The sequence below is a fragment of the Salmo trutta genome, chromosome 16, assembly GCF_901001165.1.
Source record: "Salmo trutta chromosome 16, fSalTru1.1, whole genome shotgun sequence".
Classification (NCBI taxonomy): domain Eukaryota; kingdom Metazoa; phylum Chordata; class Actinopteri; order Salmoniformes; family Salmonidae; genus Salmo; species Salmo trutta.
Window position 1 is genome coordinate 49,466,366 of NC_042972.1, and position 16,282 is coordinate 49,482,647.

Consider the following 16,282-nt stretch of genomic DNA (forward strand, 5'->3'; position numbering starts at 1 on the left):
TGGTTCCGAAATAATATCCTTTTGTTGAGCCAACTTGTAAATGCAGAAGATGTTTTACTTAGTTATAAGGAATTCTTATCACTTTACAAGGTCCCTGTAACACCTAAAGATTATGCAATTGTTTTAGATGCCATTCCCTCAGGTGTTGCTTTAATATTCAGGAACATGTCAAGACCTGACCCTCAGAGCCTACCTTCCATTAACCCTGTTGACTCATCAGTAGGAAAGATTTGTTTCTCTTTTGGTCCATTCAACAACAGAGCGATACAAACCTTGTTTCATCAGGATGTTGTATCTATACCTTATGTCATGCCTTATTGGAACGTTTTTATTGATAATATCGGTTGGAAAAAGTTTGAATGTTGCCACACACATACCTACTCGTTAACAAAATTAAGGAAGTTTCCTTTAAAATTATTCATAAATATTGTCCTGGAACCACTATATGAAGAAGTTTAAGAAAAACAAACTCAAATTGTATCTTTTGTAATGACCACCCAGAAACAGTGTTGCATATTTTTTGGCATTGCATTCATGTAAGGAAACTGTGGTAGATTTATAATTTAACACATTTATGAAGATTTTACACTATTGTGGAGCGATGTACTGCTTGGATTCTTTACCTATGATAGAAATAAGTTGAAACAATTTTATGTAATTAATTTCATAAATCTTTTGGCCAAATTTCATATTCACAAATGTAAATTTACAAACAAAACATCACGTTCTTACCTTACAAAAAGAAATGGAACTATATTTTAAGACAATTAAATACTCTACTAACAAAAAAGCTGTTAGAATTATATGTGTATGTATGTCCCTTAAGGTCCTTGTGTAATGTGATATTGTATCCCCAAGCCCAATTGTCCTTTGTATATTATTTACATATACTTCCCCCATGTATTTTCTGTGTTGATTTGTTGTTAATAAAATACAAAAACTCCTTGCTTGGTGGTTGAAACAACGGGAAAAAACGCCACCTGCTGGAGAGAGACAGATTTTCCATCGTGTTCGGTCTCTCTCTTCCTCTCTGGTTAAGGTTGTTGTTACCAAGTCGGACATTTCTGAGTGTCCTTGTTCCGACTAGCTTGTCAACGTGTCATTATTAGCCACATAGCTAGCATACCATTTGTTCAATTGTATGTAGTTGGTACTTTCTACGCTGTGCTATATTTTTGGAATGACATTTGAACAGATTGGTCGTCATTTGCAAGGAAATACAAGATGACTCAGTTGTAGGCTTTACATTTCATCAAGTGTTAAGTTAGCTAGAGATAGCTGGCTAGAGTACTGTAGACTGTAAACAACAACAACCCTTATCTTCAATTGAGCATTCACATGTTCTGGGTGCCGAGAGATTGAAGCGGTTGGAGTTGCTTTCCTTCTTTGTTGACTACTGCAGCTAGATAGCTAAAATTTAAAGTACTGTTAGCAACCACGTTTTCATGGGGATGAGTCGAATAGAATGTATATTTTTTAGTGAGTTTCACCCGACACTGGGACCAAAGATTACCTACCAGGTAGGTGTACAGTATGTTTTGTTGACAGGTTTTACAATGAGTGTCCAGCCACTTTGACCTCAGTCACATCTTTGTGCTGTGTTCTATCCTCTCCAGGTTCCAGAGGAGTACATATCCCGGGAGCTCTTTGACACAGTACAGGTGTACATCATTACCAAACCAGAACTGCAGAACAAACTCATAACTGTGTATGTACACTTGGACAATTACATTATTTCCTCATAAATGGACCAGTTTTAAGCGCATGTCTTGTTTTTTATCCACTCTGCTTCTTTTGTATGCTTGTTGTTCCTGCACTGCACTTTTATGATTAAGGTCTCTTATCTCTCCTCGTTGATTGGTGTAGAACAGCCATGGAGAAGAAGTTAATTGGTTGTCCAGTGTGCATTGAGCACAAGAAGTACAGCCGCAATGCTCTACTCTTTAACCTCGGACTTGTGTGTGACGCACGGACCAAGACCTGTGCCCTTGAGCCAATTGTTAAGAAGCTCTCTGGGTACATCACAACACTGGAGGTTAGTGTGTCCCTGGATCCCTGGAGGTTAGTGTGTCCCTGGATCCCCGGAGGTTAGAGTCTCCCCGGAGGTTAGTGTCTCCCCAGAGGTTAGAGTCTCCCTGGAGGCTAGTGCTATTTTCTAAAACATTATTAGGTCTGAATGTCATATAGGATATATATAGAACAAAGTATTGATGTTTCTATTTATTTTGCAGCTGGAGAGTGGGTTCATATCGAATGAGGAGAGCAAACAGAAACTGCTACCCATTATGTCCACGTTGTTAGAGGAGCTCAATGCTACCGGAGCCTGCACCTTACCCATCGGTATGTGTGAGACAATCGTTTAAAGGTCAAACCCCAATATCTCAGTCTCACACATGCTTCTTCCCTCCCTCTTATTCAGATGAGTCCAATACAATCAACCTGAAGCTGATTGAGCAGCGCAGGGACCCTCTGATCGTGCAGGAGTACGACGTGCCTGTCTTCACTCAGTGCAAGGACCACTTCATCAAATCCCAGTGGGATCTCACCACTCAACAGGTAGGCCTACCACCACACTGATGGCAGCTCACACAGATACACCCATCTATAGTGAAAGCTAGCCCAATATTGGACTAAAGGAGCCTAACGTTACTCTTTAGTCCAAGAACCTTACAGGCTCTGTTTAAAGGGCGAATTGGCTCTGGAAGCCAAAACAGCCAAATACTCCATTAAAACGGGAATCGATTCTCAATTGAGGTACGGTTCTAGAAACATAAATCCCTCTACTTTCATATCACTTCTAAATGATTTCACAAAGGCAAAATACACACTTACTGTACACTGTTTTAACCGTTTTTAACACATTTGTAGCCAACAGTATTTTTCAGCGGCGTCTGTTTTCCGTTTACACACAGGTGTTAGGAGATGCAGATGACTAATTAACACAGTTAGTCCACTCTTTCTTCCGTTTTTTTTCTCTCCCGTAAACAAGGGCTGTAAAATGGAAATATGGTCATGTGGGAACCCTTTCCCTATAAAGTTGTGTATCAATTTAACATGTTATTTTTAAATTATTTCACGCTGATACGAAAGATAAGGTCCTTATGCTTCTGTTAATGTTCAGACCGAGCATCGCGCTCTTAACAAAACTCCCCCCTACAGTCGACGCCTTCGTCCAATAACTTTTATGTGTAATGTAATGGAACTGAGAGTCATGGGCTAACCTGAGAGCCTACCTACAGTAACGAGTGTGGCTGACATCACATCAAGGGTTTCAGAGAAACAATGGTCTGTCTATACTTAGTGTAATGTCATCATGAAACTGTCTCCGATTAAAGCACTGATGAAAATTTGGTTAAAAATGTGTTGAATTTTATTGTAGATCCTGGCCTACGTTGATGGGTTCAGGCATATCCAGAAGATATCTGCAGAAGCGGATGTTGAACTTAATCTAGTCCGGATCGCCGTACAGAATTTACTGTGAGTAGTTTGAAGCTGGTAATATGATGCAACAGAAAATGACACATTTCCCTATGAAACCATGGAATAGATTCTACAAGTTTTCTTTTTTCTTTTTACAGGTATTATGGTGTTGTAACCTTGGTGTCAATATTTCAGGTATTAAAACCCTCAGTATTGATACCTTCTTTACATAATGTGTCTTCTTCATGTGAAATGTGTTTGTGTGTACAGTCCTGTTGACTCGTAGTATGTTTTCTCTCCAGTACTCCAACGTGTACTGCACAACCCCTAAAGTCCAGAGCCTGATCGATGACAGGTCCGTTCAGGCGGAGTGTCTCAGCTATGTCACCAAGCAAGGTAACAATCAGTTTGGGAAGTTGAAGTCAGAAAGAGTTAGAATTTGTTACAGTCAGTGTATGATAACTTCTGCTGTTTGTGTTGCAGGACAGAAGAGAGCCTGTTTAAGGGATGTGTTCCAGCTGTACTGCGGTCTGACTCCAGGCACCACTGTTCGCGATCTTTGCTCCCGCTACTCGCAGCAGGTGCAGAGGGTAGATGAGAGGTGAGTCATCAACCCTCCATGTTATCTCATGACGTTTATGTGGGTGACATGGACCAAAAGTATGGTATGCAGAGAAGTGCACAGAATAGTATAGTTGTTGTTGATATCATGTGATGCTCAACAGGAGGCTGATCCAGTATGGGCTGATGAAGGGTCTAATTCGCCGGCTGCAGAAGTATCCTGTTAAGGTGACCCGAGACGAAAGGAGCCGCCCACCACGCCTTTACACCGGTTGCCATAGTTACGATGAAATCTGCTGCAAGACAGGTACATTTTGAAGGCGTTTCTTATGGCTGGACACAAGATGAATGGTTTTATAGTGATGACGAGTGTGTCTAGGAGGATGAATCATTACAAAGGACTGGATAAGTATTTTGAGAAATATGTCTATACTCTGTGGTCTCTCATGGCAGTACCCTTTATTGTCTCTGCAGGAATGAGCTACAAAGAGCTGGACGAGCGTTTGGAGAATGACCCAAACATCATTGTGTGCTGGAAGTGATACCCTGGCTTAATCAGCAACCACACTGACTTTGATGCAGATAGAGCAAGCCCCCTCTCAAACAAAGACAGACAGAGCCACATGAGGTCCCATTGTACGAAAACATGAGCCTCTTGCTCGTCTCCCATCTGATGCACACGAAAGGCTGCTGTCCAGGAGAGTCAAAGTGAAGTAACCGCGGCCAAAGATGCCATAAAGTGACTTCTTCCTATCACTGGAATTTTTCTGGAAAATATCTGTGTTCAAAGGCTAAGACATATAGGTATTTTTATACTACCAGTATGTCACCAAGCTCACTTATCTTCAGGTTTTTCCATCCAGACTCTTGAAGCAATCATTGTTGTGGGATAGTTTAATTCAGAACAATGAATGGAAGAATTCATAAAGACCACAAAGCGAGGAACAGTATACTTATTTATTCATTGTGCAAAACCTCTACTGTATATACCCACTCCTTGCAATAATAAAGATGCATTGTCGTCGTCACCCACTGTCTTGACTGTTGATCTTGCACACCTCACCTAGTCTAAAGATTATTATTGCCCCCCTTCGCCTCTTCCTCTCTGCCTAGGCTTACTTCGGGGATCTTTTTGTACCGCTCTGTCTCCTGTGGTCATGCTGTCTGTAATGCGCATGCGTATGTATCCAGTAACCATGCCAACCTTTTGGTAACAGCGTGTAAAGTGAGTTAGCTGCCTCAGTCTCCACAGTTTCTCTCAGCTCAGCCTTTTTCGGTACAAACATTTATTGTCGAGGATATGGAAACCTCTGTTCTTTTTCCCGGAGAGGCAGAAGGATATGTCCAAAATCTGGAAACATTCTCACTCAGGGACATTGGCTCTCCAAGGTACAGTATGTCTTGCTAGTAGGAGCTAACGTTAGCTAGGTAGATAACTTACTGTACTAGCTAGCTAACGTTAATAGCAAAGACCATTTCTGATGATAATGCCAGCTAGACAAAAGTTGCAATCTAGCTCGCGCTTTTTCAGATTCGTGGCTGCGGTATTCCATTCTTTGCTTTTTATTTGATTGACAGGTGGTTCAGACAGCACGAGTACATAGAGAAACTCAACATGCAGGCGATATTGAACGCTTCAGCCACAGCCACTCAGGACGAGTTCGTCAAGGAGCTCCTTGTGTCACTGGGAAAGGTAATAACCGTCTTCTATAACGCTAAGTTAGCTGTCACTTGTACAGGTGTGTTATGTCGTCTTCGTTTTTTTATGGACCAAAAGATACTGCACATGTAAACAGGTAATTAATTGAACTCCTTTTTTCACCCTAGATTCCCACCCTGGTCCATGAGATGATTCTAGTAGAGCTTTGGAAACAGAAGGTGTTTCCTATTTTCTGTCAACTCCAAGACTTCAATCCGAAGAGCACTTTTCCTCTGTACATGGTGGTGAGTGCAAATACCAAGGGGGATGTAAGAGGGGGGATATTTCGTTTTGGATAAAAAAAAATATACAAAAATGTCCAGGAATTCAGCAAAACATTTGTTTAATTTAGGAAATCTGTTCTCAAGTATTCCCACGAATAAAAAAGAGATGTGATCGTGTCTGAATGTACAGTAAATAAGGTATGAAATGATTTGTTTTCAAATACAATCTCTGTTTGGGCTTAGTTGTGGTCAATTTCCAGTGTACAAATTAATATAATTATGTTCCGTCCCCCAACCATCCGCTCTGACAAAAATATTCAGACCCCATCGCTGCCAAAGGTTTTTCAACAAAGTACTGAGTAAATGGTCTGAATACTTATGTAAATAAGGTGTTTCTGTTTAAAAAAAATTATACATTTGTAAAAATGCCTAATAACCTGTTTTCGCTTTGTCATTAGGGGGTATTGTGTGTAGATTGATGAGGAAAACATTTATTTAGTCAATTTAAAATAAGGCTGTAATGTAACAAGATGTGGAAAATGTCAAGGGATCTGAATACTTTCCGAATGCACTGTACAGGTACAACATGTACAGCAGTGCATGTTGTAAGTCGCTCTGGATAAGAGCGTCTGCTAAATGACTTAAATGTAATGTAAATGTACCTGTACACAAGGGTGACCATATTTAAAATACCCAAATCTGGACAGTGGAAGGATTTTGCGGAACAGTGTAGCCTAGAAGAATAAACAAAAAATGTGCAGCACTAAAATCCCACTGCGCCGAGCGGTCTCTTCAAGTTTAGCTAGAATTTAGGCCGAAAAGATTTGTCATGTGATTGGTTGACGATATGACATTAGCCTACGTCTCATCTTGAGCTGCGAAGAATATCAGATCTCAACAACCATTGGAGAAGTGTTTACCACATGATATAGCCTATATCTTGATGTAGGTCAATGTCATATCCTCAACCAATCACATTTGTCATTCTTTCCGGCTAAATTCCAGCTAACTGTCCTCTTCAAGTTGAACTACTTACAAAAAGGGTGCTTCTAACGAAGTCTTACAAAAGTAAGTAAATAGCCTTATTAGACTGAAATATATAAGGTCATTTCATTAAAAGTATGAGACTCTCCATGCTCATTAGTTGCTCATTCAACATTTTCACTGCTGCTTCAAACAATCCCGAGATAAATCTCCCTAACTGTTTTACAATGTGACTGCAAAACACATGTCAATTCTCATCAAATGAATAGGAAGTCTAACTGAAATACGGGATGAATTTAGTGGTGTTTTAATTTGTTAATAAAATGTGGGACATATTTGTTTGGTCGCGGGACAAAGGGCCAAAATGTGGGACTGTCCCTCACAATGGTCACCCTACTGTACACCCCCTAGAAGTTTCCATCTCATTTCAGCCTCTCCCTTCTCGTCTACAGATTCACCACGAGGCTTCAATCATCAACCTGCTTGAGACAATTATGTATCACAAGGTGAGAACTTATTTGAACACTTGCCTCAGTACCAGCACAATGTATGCAGTGTCTGTTTCAGACATCACATAAGCTACAGTATGTCCTAAATACATGTAGTGTCTGTATGTGTTGTTTACAGGACTCCTGTGAGGGAGCAGACGACTCAGTCCTGGACCTGGTGGACTACTGCCACCGCAAACTAACCCTTCTGGCCAGCAGAGCATCCAGGGATGACGCCCCAACCCAAGACCGACTCAGTCACACAGAGAGTGGAGACTCATCCTCTATGCAGGTACAGGGTAGACTCCTCTTTACAGGAGCTGTCTGGGTTCCAGCTACAACATTAGAGTCAGGCCATTGCAAGTCAGGATGGTGGATTTACTTTAGTCAGTGGTGTGGATTGTAAATGTTCTGTTGTGCTGTGTGTCTGATGCAGGATTTGCAGGGTCAGAATGCAGCATTAGAGTTTGAAATTTCCCTCAAGGCTCTGTCTGTCCTGCGCTACATCACTGACCATACTGACAGGTAGGAAATTAGCATTCACATATCATTTTTCAAATACCTTACATACTGTCAAAAAAATAAGCAATTCTGTCATGTGGTGAAATGTATTGTTTGTGATTTCTCTCTCACACACAGCATCAGTGTGATCAATAGGATGCTGTGCACTCATAACCTGCCCTGTGTGCTGGTACAGCTGGTACAGCACTGCCCCTGGAGTCGCTATTCTGCAGGTTGGTCACTGAACGTGTATTCATGCAAATGGACAAAATGGATCCTACAATTTCCACATAACCCCATCTATGGGATAATATGATTATATCAAAACAAAGGCCATCTTTTTACCTATGTAGCCTAGTTGTTACAGTGTACAGTCGTGGCCAAAAATTTTGAGAATGACACAAATATTAATTTCCACAAAGTTTGCTGCTTCAGTGTCTTTAGATATTTTTGTCAGATATTACTATGGAATACTGAAGTATAATTACAAGCATTTCATAAGTGTCAACAGCTTTTTTTGACAATTACATGAAGTTGATGCAAAGAGTCAATATTTGCGGTGTTGACCCTTCTTTTTCAAGACCTCTGCAATCTGCCCTGGCATGCTGTCAGTTAACTTCTGGGCCACATCCTGACTGATGGCAGCCCATTCTTGCAAAGTCAATGCTTGGAGTTTGTCAGAATATGTGGGTTTTTGTTTGTCCACCCGCCTCTTGAGGATTGACTACAAGTTCTCAATGGGATTAAGGTCTGGGGAGTTTCCTGGCCATGGACCCAAAATATTGATGTTTTGTTCCCCGAGCCACTTAGTTATCACTTTTGCCTTATGGCAAGGTGCTCCATCATGCCGGAAAAGGCATTGTTCGTCACCAAACTGTTCCTGGATGGTTGGGAGAAGTTGCTCTCGGAGGATGTGTTGGTACCATTCTTTATTTACGGCTGTTTTCTTAGGCAAAATTGTGAGTGAGCCCACTCCCTTGGCTGAGAAGCAACCCCACACATGAATGGTCTCAGGATGCTTTATTGTTGGGCATGACACAGGACTGATGGTAGTGCTCACCTTGTCTTCTCCGGACAAGCTTTTTTCCGGATGCCCCAAACAATCGGAAAGGGGATTCATCAGAGAAAATGACTTTACCCCAGTCCTCAGCAGTCCAATCCCTGTACCTTTTGCAGAATATCAGTCGGTCCCTGATGTTTTCCTGGAGAGAAGTGGCTTCTTTGCTGCCCTTCTTGACACCAGGCCATCCTCCAAAAGTCTTCGCCTCACTGTGCGTGCAGATGCACTCACACCCGCCTGCTGCCATTCCTGAGCAAGCTCTGTACTGGTGGTGCCCCGATCCCGCAGCTGAATCAACTTTAGGAGACGGTCCTGGCGCTTGCTGGACTTTCTTGGGCGCTCTGAAGCCTTCTTCACAACAATTGAACCGCTCTCCTTGAAGCCCTTGATGATCCGATAGATGGTTGATTTAGGTGCAATCTTACTAGCAGCAATATCCTTGCCTGTGAAGCCCTATTTGTGCAAAGCAATGATGACGGCACGTGTTTCTTTGCAGGTAACCATGGTTGACAGCGGAAGAACAATGATCCCAAGCACCACCCTCCTTTTGAAGTTTCCAGTCTGTTATTCGAACTCAATCAGTATGACAGAGTGATCTCCAGCCTTGTCCTCTTCAACACTCACACCTGTGTTAACGAGAGAATCACTGACATGATGTCAGCTGGTCCTTTTGTGGCAGGGCTGAAATGCAGTGGAAATGCTTTTTGGGGATTCAGTTCATTTGCATGGCAAAGAGGGACTTTGCAATTAATTGCAATGTATCTGATCACTCTTCATAACATTCTGGAGTATATGCAAATTGCCATCATACAAACTGAGGCAGCAGACTTTGTGAAAATTAATACTTGTGTCATCCTCAACTTTTGGCCACGACTGTAGTAGTAGTAATGTACATGCCCCGCCCACCTGAGGATCTGTCTTTTTCAGCCATCTATTTCCTGTGTTTGAGGGGTGCAAAATCCACTTGTCTCTTATGTTTGTAAAGACCTGTCAAACACACCCTGGTAAGGGCTGAAATGGGCTCAATGGGAGACATTGAATTTCTGTTAAATCTATAAGAACGCTAAAGCTTAGTCTGGGTTTTAACACACTTGCTTCACAAAAAAGAGAAGAAAGATAACTTTATTTTTGATGAGTGTTCATTTTTTTGTGGAGTTCAATAATAATTGAATACAGTTGCCATTTTTACAAAATCGATGCGCTGAAATGAAAGTAACTGTCAAAAGTTTGGACACACCTACTCATTGGTACTGTGTATTTAAGTGCATTCTAAGAAATAATTCCCACCAAAATCACTGAACTCCATATCATTATTTGTCCGTGCCAGTATAATGTTTAATGCGCTATTATTCAGTCAATATCTGCGGATTATAAACGTTTGGAATATCTTCATTCATTGTCCAACTGTTGCATTTAAAACAATTGTTTTTAAAACCTTTTAACCATTACGATGACCATTGCTAGGTCCTGTGTGGCTCAGTTGGTAGAGCATGGCGGTTGTGGGTTCGATTCCCAATGGTGACCAGTACGAAAAAGTATGAAAATGTATGCACTCACTACTGTAAGTTGGTCTGGAAAGAGCATCTACTCAAATGTAAAATATACTAAGTTGCCCAACCTATCACTCATTACCTGTCATTTGTCTCCCTCTACAGGCGCGATGGAGAAGTACATGAATGGAAAATGGCAGAGAGTTCCATCCGAAGACCATCTAAAGATGACGAAATTGGACGGCCAAGTCTGGATTGCTCTGTACAACCTGGTGCTGAAGGAAGACTGCCAAAGGAAATATGATTTCAATAACTTCAACAAGAACCAGCTCTTAAAGGTACAGTAGCCTCAGCCAGTACTGGCACTTCTGACTATAGTGGCTTCTAAAACCTAATGGTCAAATCTATAGCTCAGGAAAAATGTCTGTGCCAGATCATTATCCTTTAATCAATCAATCAAATGTATTTATAAAGCCCTTTTTACATCAGCCAATGTCACAAAGGGCTATACAGAAACCCAGCCTAAAACCCCAAACAGCAAGCAATGCAGATGTAGAAGCATGGTGGCTAAGAAAAACTCCCTAGAAAGGTGGGAATCTAGGAAGAAACTTAGAGCCTGGTTCCTGTCTGAGGGGTGGCCAGTCCTCTTCTGACTGTGCCGGGTGGAGATTATAACAGTACATGGCCAAGATTTTCAAACGTTCATAGGGTCAAATAATAATAATCACAGTGGTTGTAGAGGGTTCAACAGGTCAGCACCTCAGGAGTAAATGTCAGTTGGCTTTTCATAGCCAAACATTCAGAGTTAGAGACAGCCGTTGCAGCAGAGAGAGTGAGGGTTCCATAGCCGCAGGCAGAGCAGTTGAAACTGGAGCAGCAGCACAACCAGGTGGACTGGGGACAGCACGGAGTCATCAGGCCAAGTAGTCCTGAAGAATGGTCCCTGGGCTCAGGTCCTCCGGGAGGGGAGGGAAAGGGAGAGAATTAGAGGGAGCATACTTAAATTCACACAAGAGACCTGATAAGACAGGAGAAATATTCCAGTTATAACAGACTGACCCTAGCCCCCAGACACAAACTATTGCAGCATAAATACTGGAGGCTGAGACAGGAGGGGTTGGAAGACACTGTGGCTCTGTCCAACGATACCCCCGGACAGGGCCAACCAGGCAGGATATAACCCCACCCACTTTGCCAAAGCACAGCCCCCATACCACTAGAGGGATATCAACAGACCACCAACTTACTACCCTGAGACGAGGCTGAGTATAGCCCATGAAGATCTCCCCCACGGCACGAACCCGATGGGAGCGCCAACCCGGACAGGAAGATCACGTCAGTGACTCAAATCGTATCTGATCTCCCCTCCGATTAGAAGATAGATGAGGTATCCAGCTGCTGTTTTGACTGAGGTGTTTCCTATTACTGTTATTTCCATGATTGTATCTCCTTGACTGTATGTGAGGATGGCATTATGATCTCTGAGAACTCTGTGCAGGATAGCATAGGTGGTCTATCAAACAGACCACCATGCAGACCGGAGTACAATTAATGTACAATAAATGTCCAACTCAAACTTGAAGTATGAAATGTCAGAAAATCACCCATTATATTTTGTGTGTAGTTACGAGGTTTCCTGACGGAGGTGTTAATTGACCAGCTGCCCAACCTGGTAGAGCTCCAGCGCTTCCTCAGTCACCTCACAGTCACAGACCCTGCCCCTCCAAAGAAAGACCTCATCTTGGAACAGGTGAGGAACACACACACACAAACACAGGAACACGCACGTGCACACACAGGAACATGCGCACACAGGAACACAATGAATTGCTGTCTTACAAATAAATACCGTCCTTTTACTGGTAGATTCCAGAGATGTGGAACAACATTATGCGGGACAATATGGGGAAGTGGAAGGCCATTGCCAAGTACCAAGTGAAGGAAATGTTCAACCCCTCGGAGAAGGACCTGAGACAGCAAGCACTCAGGTAATACTCAGCCTGGTGTTATTAGTAAAGAGACTGAATGAGACCAAAATCTTTAAGGGAGAATTTAACATTGGATGGGGTTGAGACATACAAATGTGGACCTTTCGGTCTCTGTTACAATCTATACTGTGATTTGAATCATCTTTGTCTAGACTGGCCCAGACCTATAACCTGGATGTGATGGAGAGTTTGATCCCTGAGAAGCCCAAGTGTGGAGCCTGTGGGGCCGAGGCTTCTAAGAGATGCTCCCGCTGCCAGAGAGAATGGTACTGCCAGAGGTAAGACTGGTTACAGTGAAACACTATACAGGGAAATGCACCTCCTTAAATAAATATCAAGAGAATGGTGCTGCCACTTTTATTGTGAATCTCTAACTAGTCTTGCAACAAAAGATGTACTCAAAAGACTATGAAAAAGCCATTGGTTTTATTACCACCACTTGGTTCAGGAGGTTCTACATTGTACAGCTGAATGAGGTTATACGTGTTGTTGCTCTGTCCTTGTAGGGAATGCCAGGTGAAGCATTGGTCCAAACACAAGGTTGCCTGCCAGCTGATGGCTGAAGTCACAGAGATGCTCCAGAAGGACCTGGCCGTAACGCCTACAGAGAGAGAGGCAGACATAGCTGACATATTGGACTGAGTGATGGGAGAGAGAAAGGGCTAACAAGGAGACAAGACAATGGACAGTTCTCTACCTAAATGCCATTTGGGATGGGATTCGAATGCAGTTGTTTTTGGACTGTTTAATGTAAACCTTTCGAGGTTTGTCTAGATTCAATTCCAACTTCTAGATTTTATGAATTACAATGATAATCTAACTCGTGATTAGAAGGGTTAATTTAGGTAATGAACTGCTAAGCCTTTGCTATCCCTTTGATCTCAGACCTGATACTGAGTGATACTCGCAGGTTGAATTTGGGAGGGAGCAGAACTCAAGACTTTTAATAATCAGCTCCTCTGTTGTAGCTTTTTTTTGGCATTTTTTGTTGTTGACAGTTATAACAATTAAATAGGTCTATGCTTCTGTTATATTGAGAGAAAAAATGTGTTAAGTTTGTGGCTGCAGGTGTTTTGACTCATCATCTTGGTCAGTGATCCTGGGATCAGAATCTGCCTATTGTTGGGTAACAGCAAGGTATCAATTTCACAGGGTTGTATTTCAAAGTAACTTTATCCACTTGATTGTTTAGACTTTGCACACCACTTTTCAAAAGGTGTGCCTGCCATGTCTTTAACTCATACTGTTGTTCACCAAGTTCACAACCGTTAATTACATAAGCTGTCAATGGATGATTACGCAAATGATTATCCGTAAGGTAGTTTTTATTTGACTGTCACAGGGGTGGGGAATTCACACAACCATCACTCCCGCTCTACTGTTCAAGACTCAGAAGCACCCCCTATGGGAAAAAATTCTGCATGTCAAGAACAGAAGGCTGATCTTCACTTTCTTTTCTTTCTGTTATTAAATTGTTACTGCTGCATCATATGTTGGAGTGTCAGAATTGGGAGACGGGATGGTTACAAAGTAAACATGCTGCTGATAGTCGTGTTTTTCGGAAGAGTGCTATTTCCGTTATGTAGCCGATGATACATTGTTTCCAGATGCGAAGCTGTACACCTCCGCTCCGTTATTCGTAATAACTTCTATGGAAATGTTGTAAAATAGAAGAACGTTGGAGATGAAGCATCGGCTGCTGCAGGGGTGGAGCCCTGTTTTGGTAAGTTGTTATACTTTCAAAATAACATATAGCACTTTTTATCGAATTATTATTAACATAAACTAAACCAGTCATAATTATGAAATAGGCTCGAGTCGGTGCCATTCTCGTGCTTCTACGTTAACTCGCATCATCAATCATTCTGGGATGCTCAACAACCTGCCTGCAGTTTACAATTATTATTCACGATATGTTTAAAGCCTTGAATGTTGGTGACCTATTCCAATCATAGACTTTAAAACCATGTCATTTTACATTTGAAGGGATGAAAGTTTACTTTTAATTGCTTTGGAGATAGTAAATGGCAAAGGGGCTACTTCAACAAAAAACAAAAAAACGTCCCGTTTAGAAAATGAAGGAAACAAATATATTCTGAAGCACAGATTGGTTTAATAAACTCAAAGTTCTATTTTATTGCCGAGTATACCACTTTATTGGTGTATTTTGAGGAAAACTGACAATTGATGTCGAGAAACAGACTTATTTAATTCATACTCAGTACACAATAGGCTAAAGTATTTTGTTCAAACCATGGTTTTAATAATAGTGATAGGAATACATAGCTGTATGGGAAGTTCTCTCCACTGTTTAAGTCTAAAAGTGTACTGTAGTGTAGGCCTATGTCCGTGAGTTGGTGCTTTATTATGGGTGATCTTGGATTGAGGTTGTGCATTTTGCCACTATGGCCTATTTATTGCCTTACCTCCTTAATCTTACTACATTTGCACACACTGTATATAGACTTTTCTATTGTGTTATTGATGGTACGTTTGTTTATTCCATGTGTAACTCTGTGTTGTTTGTGTCGCACTGCTTTGCTTTATCTTGGCCAGGTCGCAGTTGTAAATGAGAACTTGTTCTCAACTGGCCTACCTGGTTAAATAAAGGTAAAATAAAATTTGTTTTGGTCACAGGTGTGATTGCCTTTGTGTGAAGAAGGAACTGAAGCTGTGACTGACAGAATGTCTTGGGGTGAGTTCATTGAGCTCCGTGAGCTGAGGCTACATGACCCGATAGAGCTGACCAGCTGCGAGGTGCCTTGCTCACCACCTCGCCTGGAGCGGGCCAATGCTCTGCGGATCAGCCCAGGGAAGGTCCCAGAGCTGCTCAGCCGGGTGGGCATCATCAGACTGCTTGGGGATAGCCTGGACCCACTGCTCACAGATAAGAGGGGAGAGGGACATGACTTCCAGCCCTGCAGCCATGCCCAGCCCACCTGGTGTGATCTGTGTGGAGACTTCATCTGGGGACTGTACAAACAGAGCCTGCGCTGTGCCAGTGAGTCTGCCTGCTGCACAGGATTTACTTGTGTGTGAGTGCATGATTATGATTGCATGTATTAGTGGCGGTCGGTGACTTCTAAGATGAGGGAGGAGGATATTTTTTTTTAATGAGCATGGCCTTATTTCTATTACAGCGTATTGGATGACTGCCATTCATATTCCGTTCACCCAGCTCAATGTAACATCGATTTAGGTTTAGGTTACTACATGATACTAAAATGTTCCCCTGTACCCATCATGAGGTTGCTACAACCTAGCCTATGAATGAACGTTTACAACATCTAGCTGATCTAGGGTGTAATCAGAATCGGTGGAATGAATACACCCCTGATCACATGCAAACACAGTTAACTTTCATAGCAGCCACATAAAAACAGCACGATCACTTTGCTCGTTGTATAAATAATTCCTTCTCGCAACTATCTACGTGCTCTGTTCCTCTCACCTTTTCCCTGCGCTTGTGCACTTCAGGTCTGTGACCAGGCGGAAAAACCTTTCCAAGCCAAACCTTCATATCATGATCGCTAACCACTACACACAGCCTACGTCATTGTCACGTCATAGTCAACATAGCTACTAGAACTAACGCATTTGTAAACCCGCTACAATCATGTAGTACAGTGTACAGTCAGAGAGCAGTTTAGCAGTTATACCGGCGGCCCCGGTGGCAATAAATTTATACCAAAAGCTTACTTTGGCTTGGAAGAGTTTCAGTGTTAGCCAGCTAGCTAACATAGCATCCCTCTCTGTTTGAGCCAGGTGTTTGAGTAGGCTAAACTAGCTAGCTGCATTTGCTAGCTAAGTGAAAGTATATATACACTGCTCAAAAAAAGTTAAGGGAACACTAAAATAACACATCCT

General features: G+C 42.0%; 2 protein-coding genes across 3 annotated transcripts; both read left to right on the forward strand.

The window, feature by feature from the left end:
- Window positions 1-1,019: 1,019 nt before the first annotated feature.
- LOC115150940 (GATOR complex protein NPRL2) lies at window positions 1,020-5,009 on the forward strand. 2 transcript variants are annotated; one of them, XM_029694786.1, is made up of 11 exons: window positions 1,020-1,520; window positions 1,617-1,708; window positions 1,867-2,035; window positions 2,232-2,340; window positions 2,420-2,556; window positions 3,380-3,477; window positions 3,579-3,615; window positions 3,723-3,816; window positions 3,904-4,021; window positions 4,146-4,288; window positions 4,456-5,009. In XM_029694786.1, the coding sequence occupies exons 1-11, from the start codon at window positions 1,446-1,448 to the stop codon at window positions 4,521-4,523; spliced, it is 1,140 nt and encodes a 379-aa protein (XP_029550646.1). In that variant the 5' UTR covers window positions 1,020-1,445; the 3' UTR covers window positions 4,524-5,009. The 2 variants fall into 2 exon arrangements, with proteins under 2 accessions (XP_029550646.1, XP_029550647.1); XM_029694787.1 differs by lacking the exon at window positions 1,020-1,520 and having other exon boundaries at window positions 1,872-2,035.
- A 69-nt stretch (window positions 5,010-5,078) lies between these two features.
- LOC115150937 (zinc finger MYND domain-containing protein 10) lies at window positions 5,079-13,963 on the forward strand. The gene is made up of 12 exons (XM_029694784.1): window positions 5,079-5,370; window positions 5,560-5,674; window positions 5,809-5,925; window positions 7,341-7,394; window positions 7,516-7,668; window positions 7,813-7,901; window positions 8,016-8,110; window positions 10,593-10,765; window positions 12,052-12,177; window positions 12,294-12,415; window positions 12,568-12,693; window positions 12,922-13,963. Exons 1-12 carry the CDS (start codon window positions 5,282-5,284, stop codon window positions 13,055-13,057), a joined length of 1,395 nt encoding a protein of 464 aa, XP_029550644.1. The 5' UTR covers window positions 5,079-5,281; the 3' UTR covers window positions 13,058-13,963.
- The last annotated feature ends 2,319 nt before the right edge of the window (window positions 13,964-16,282 follow it).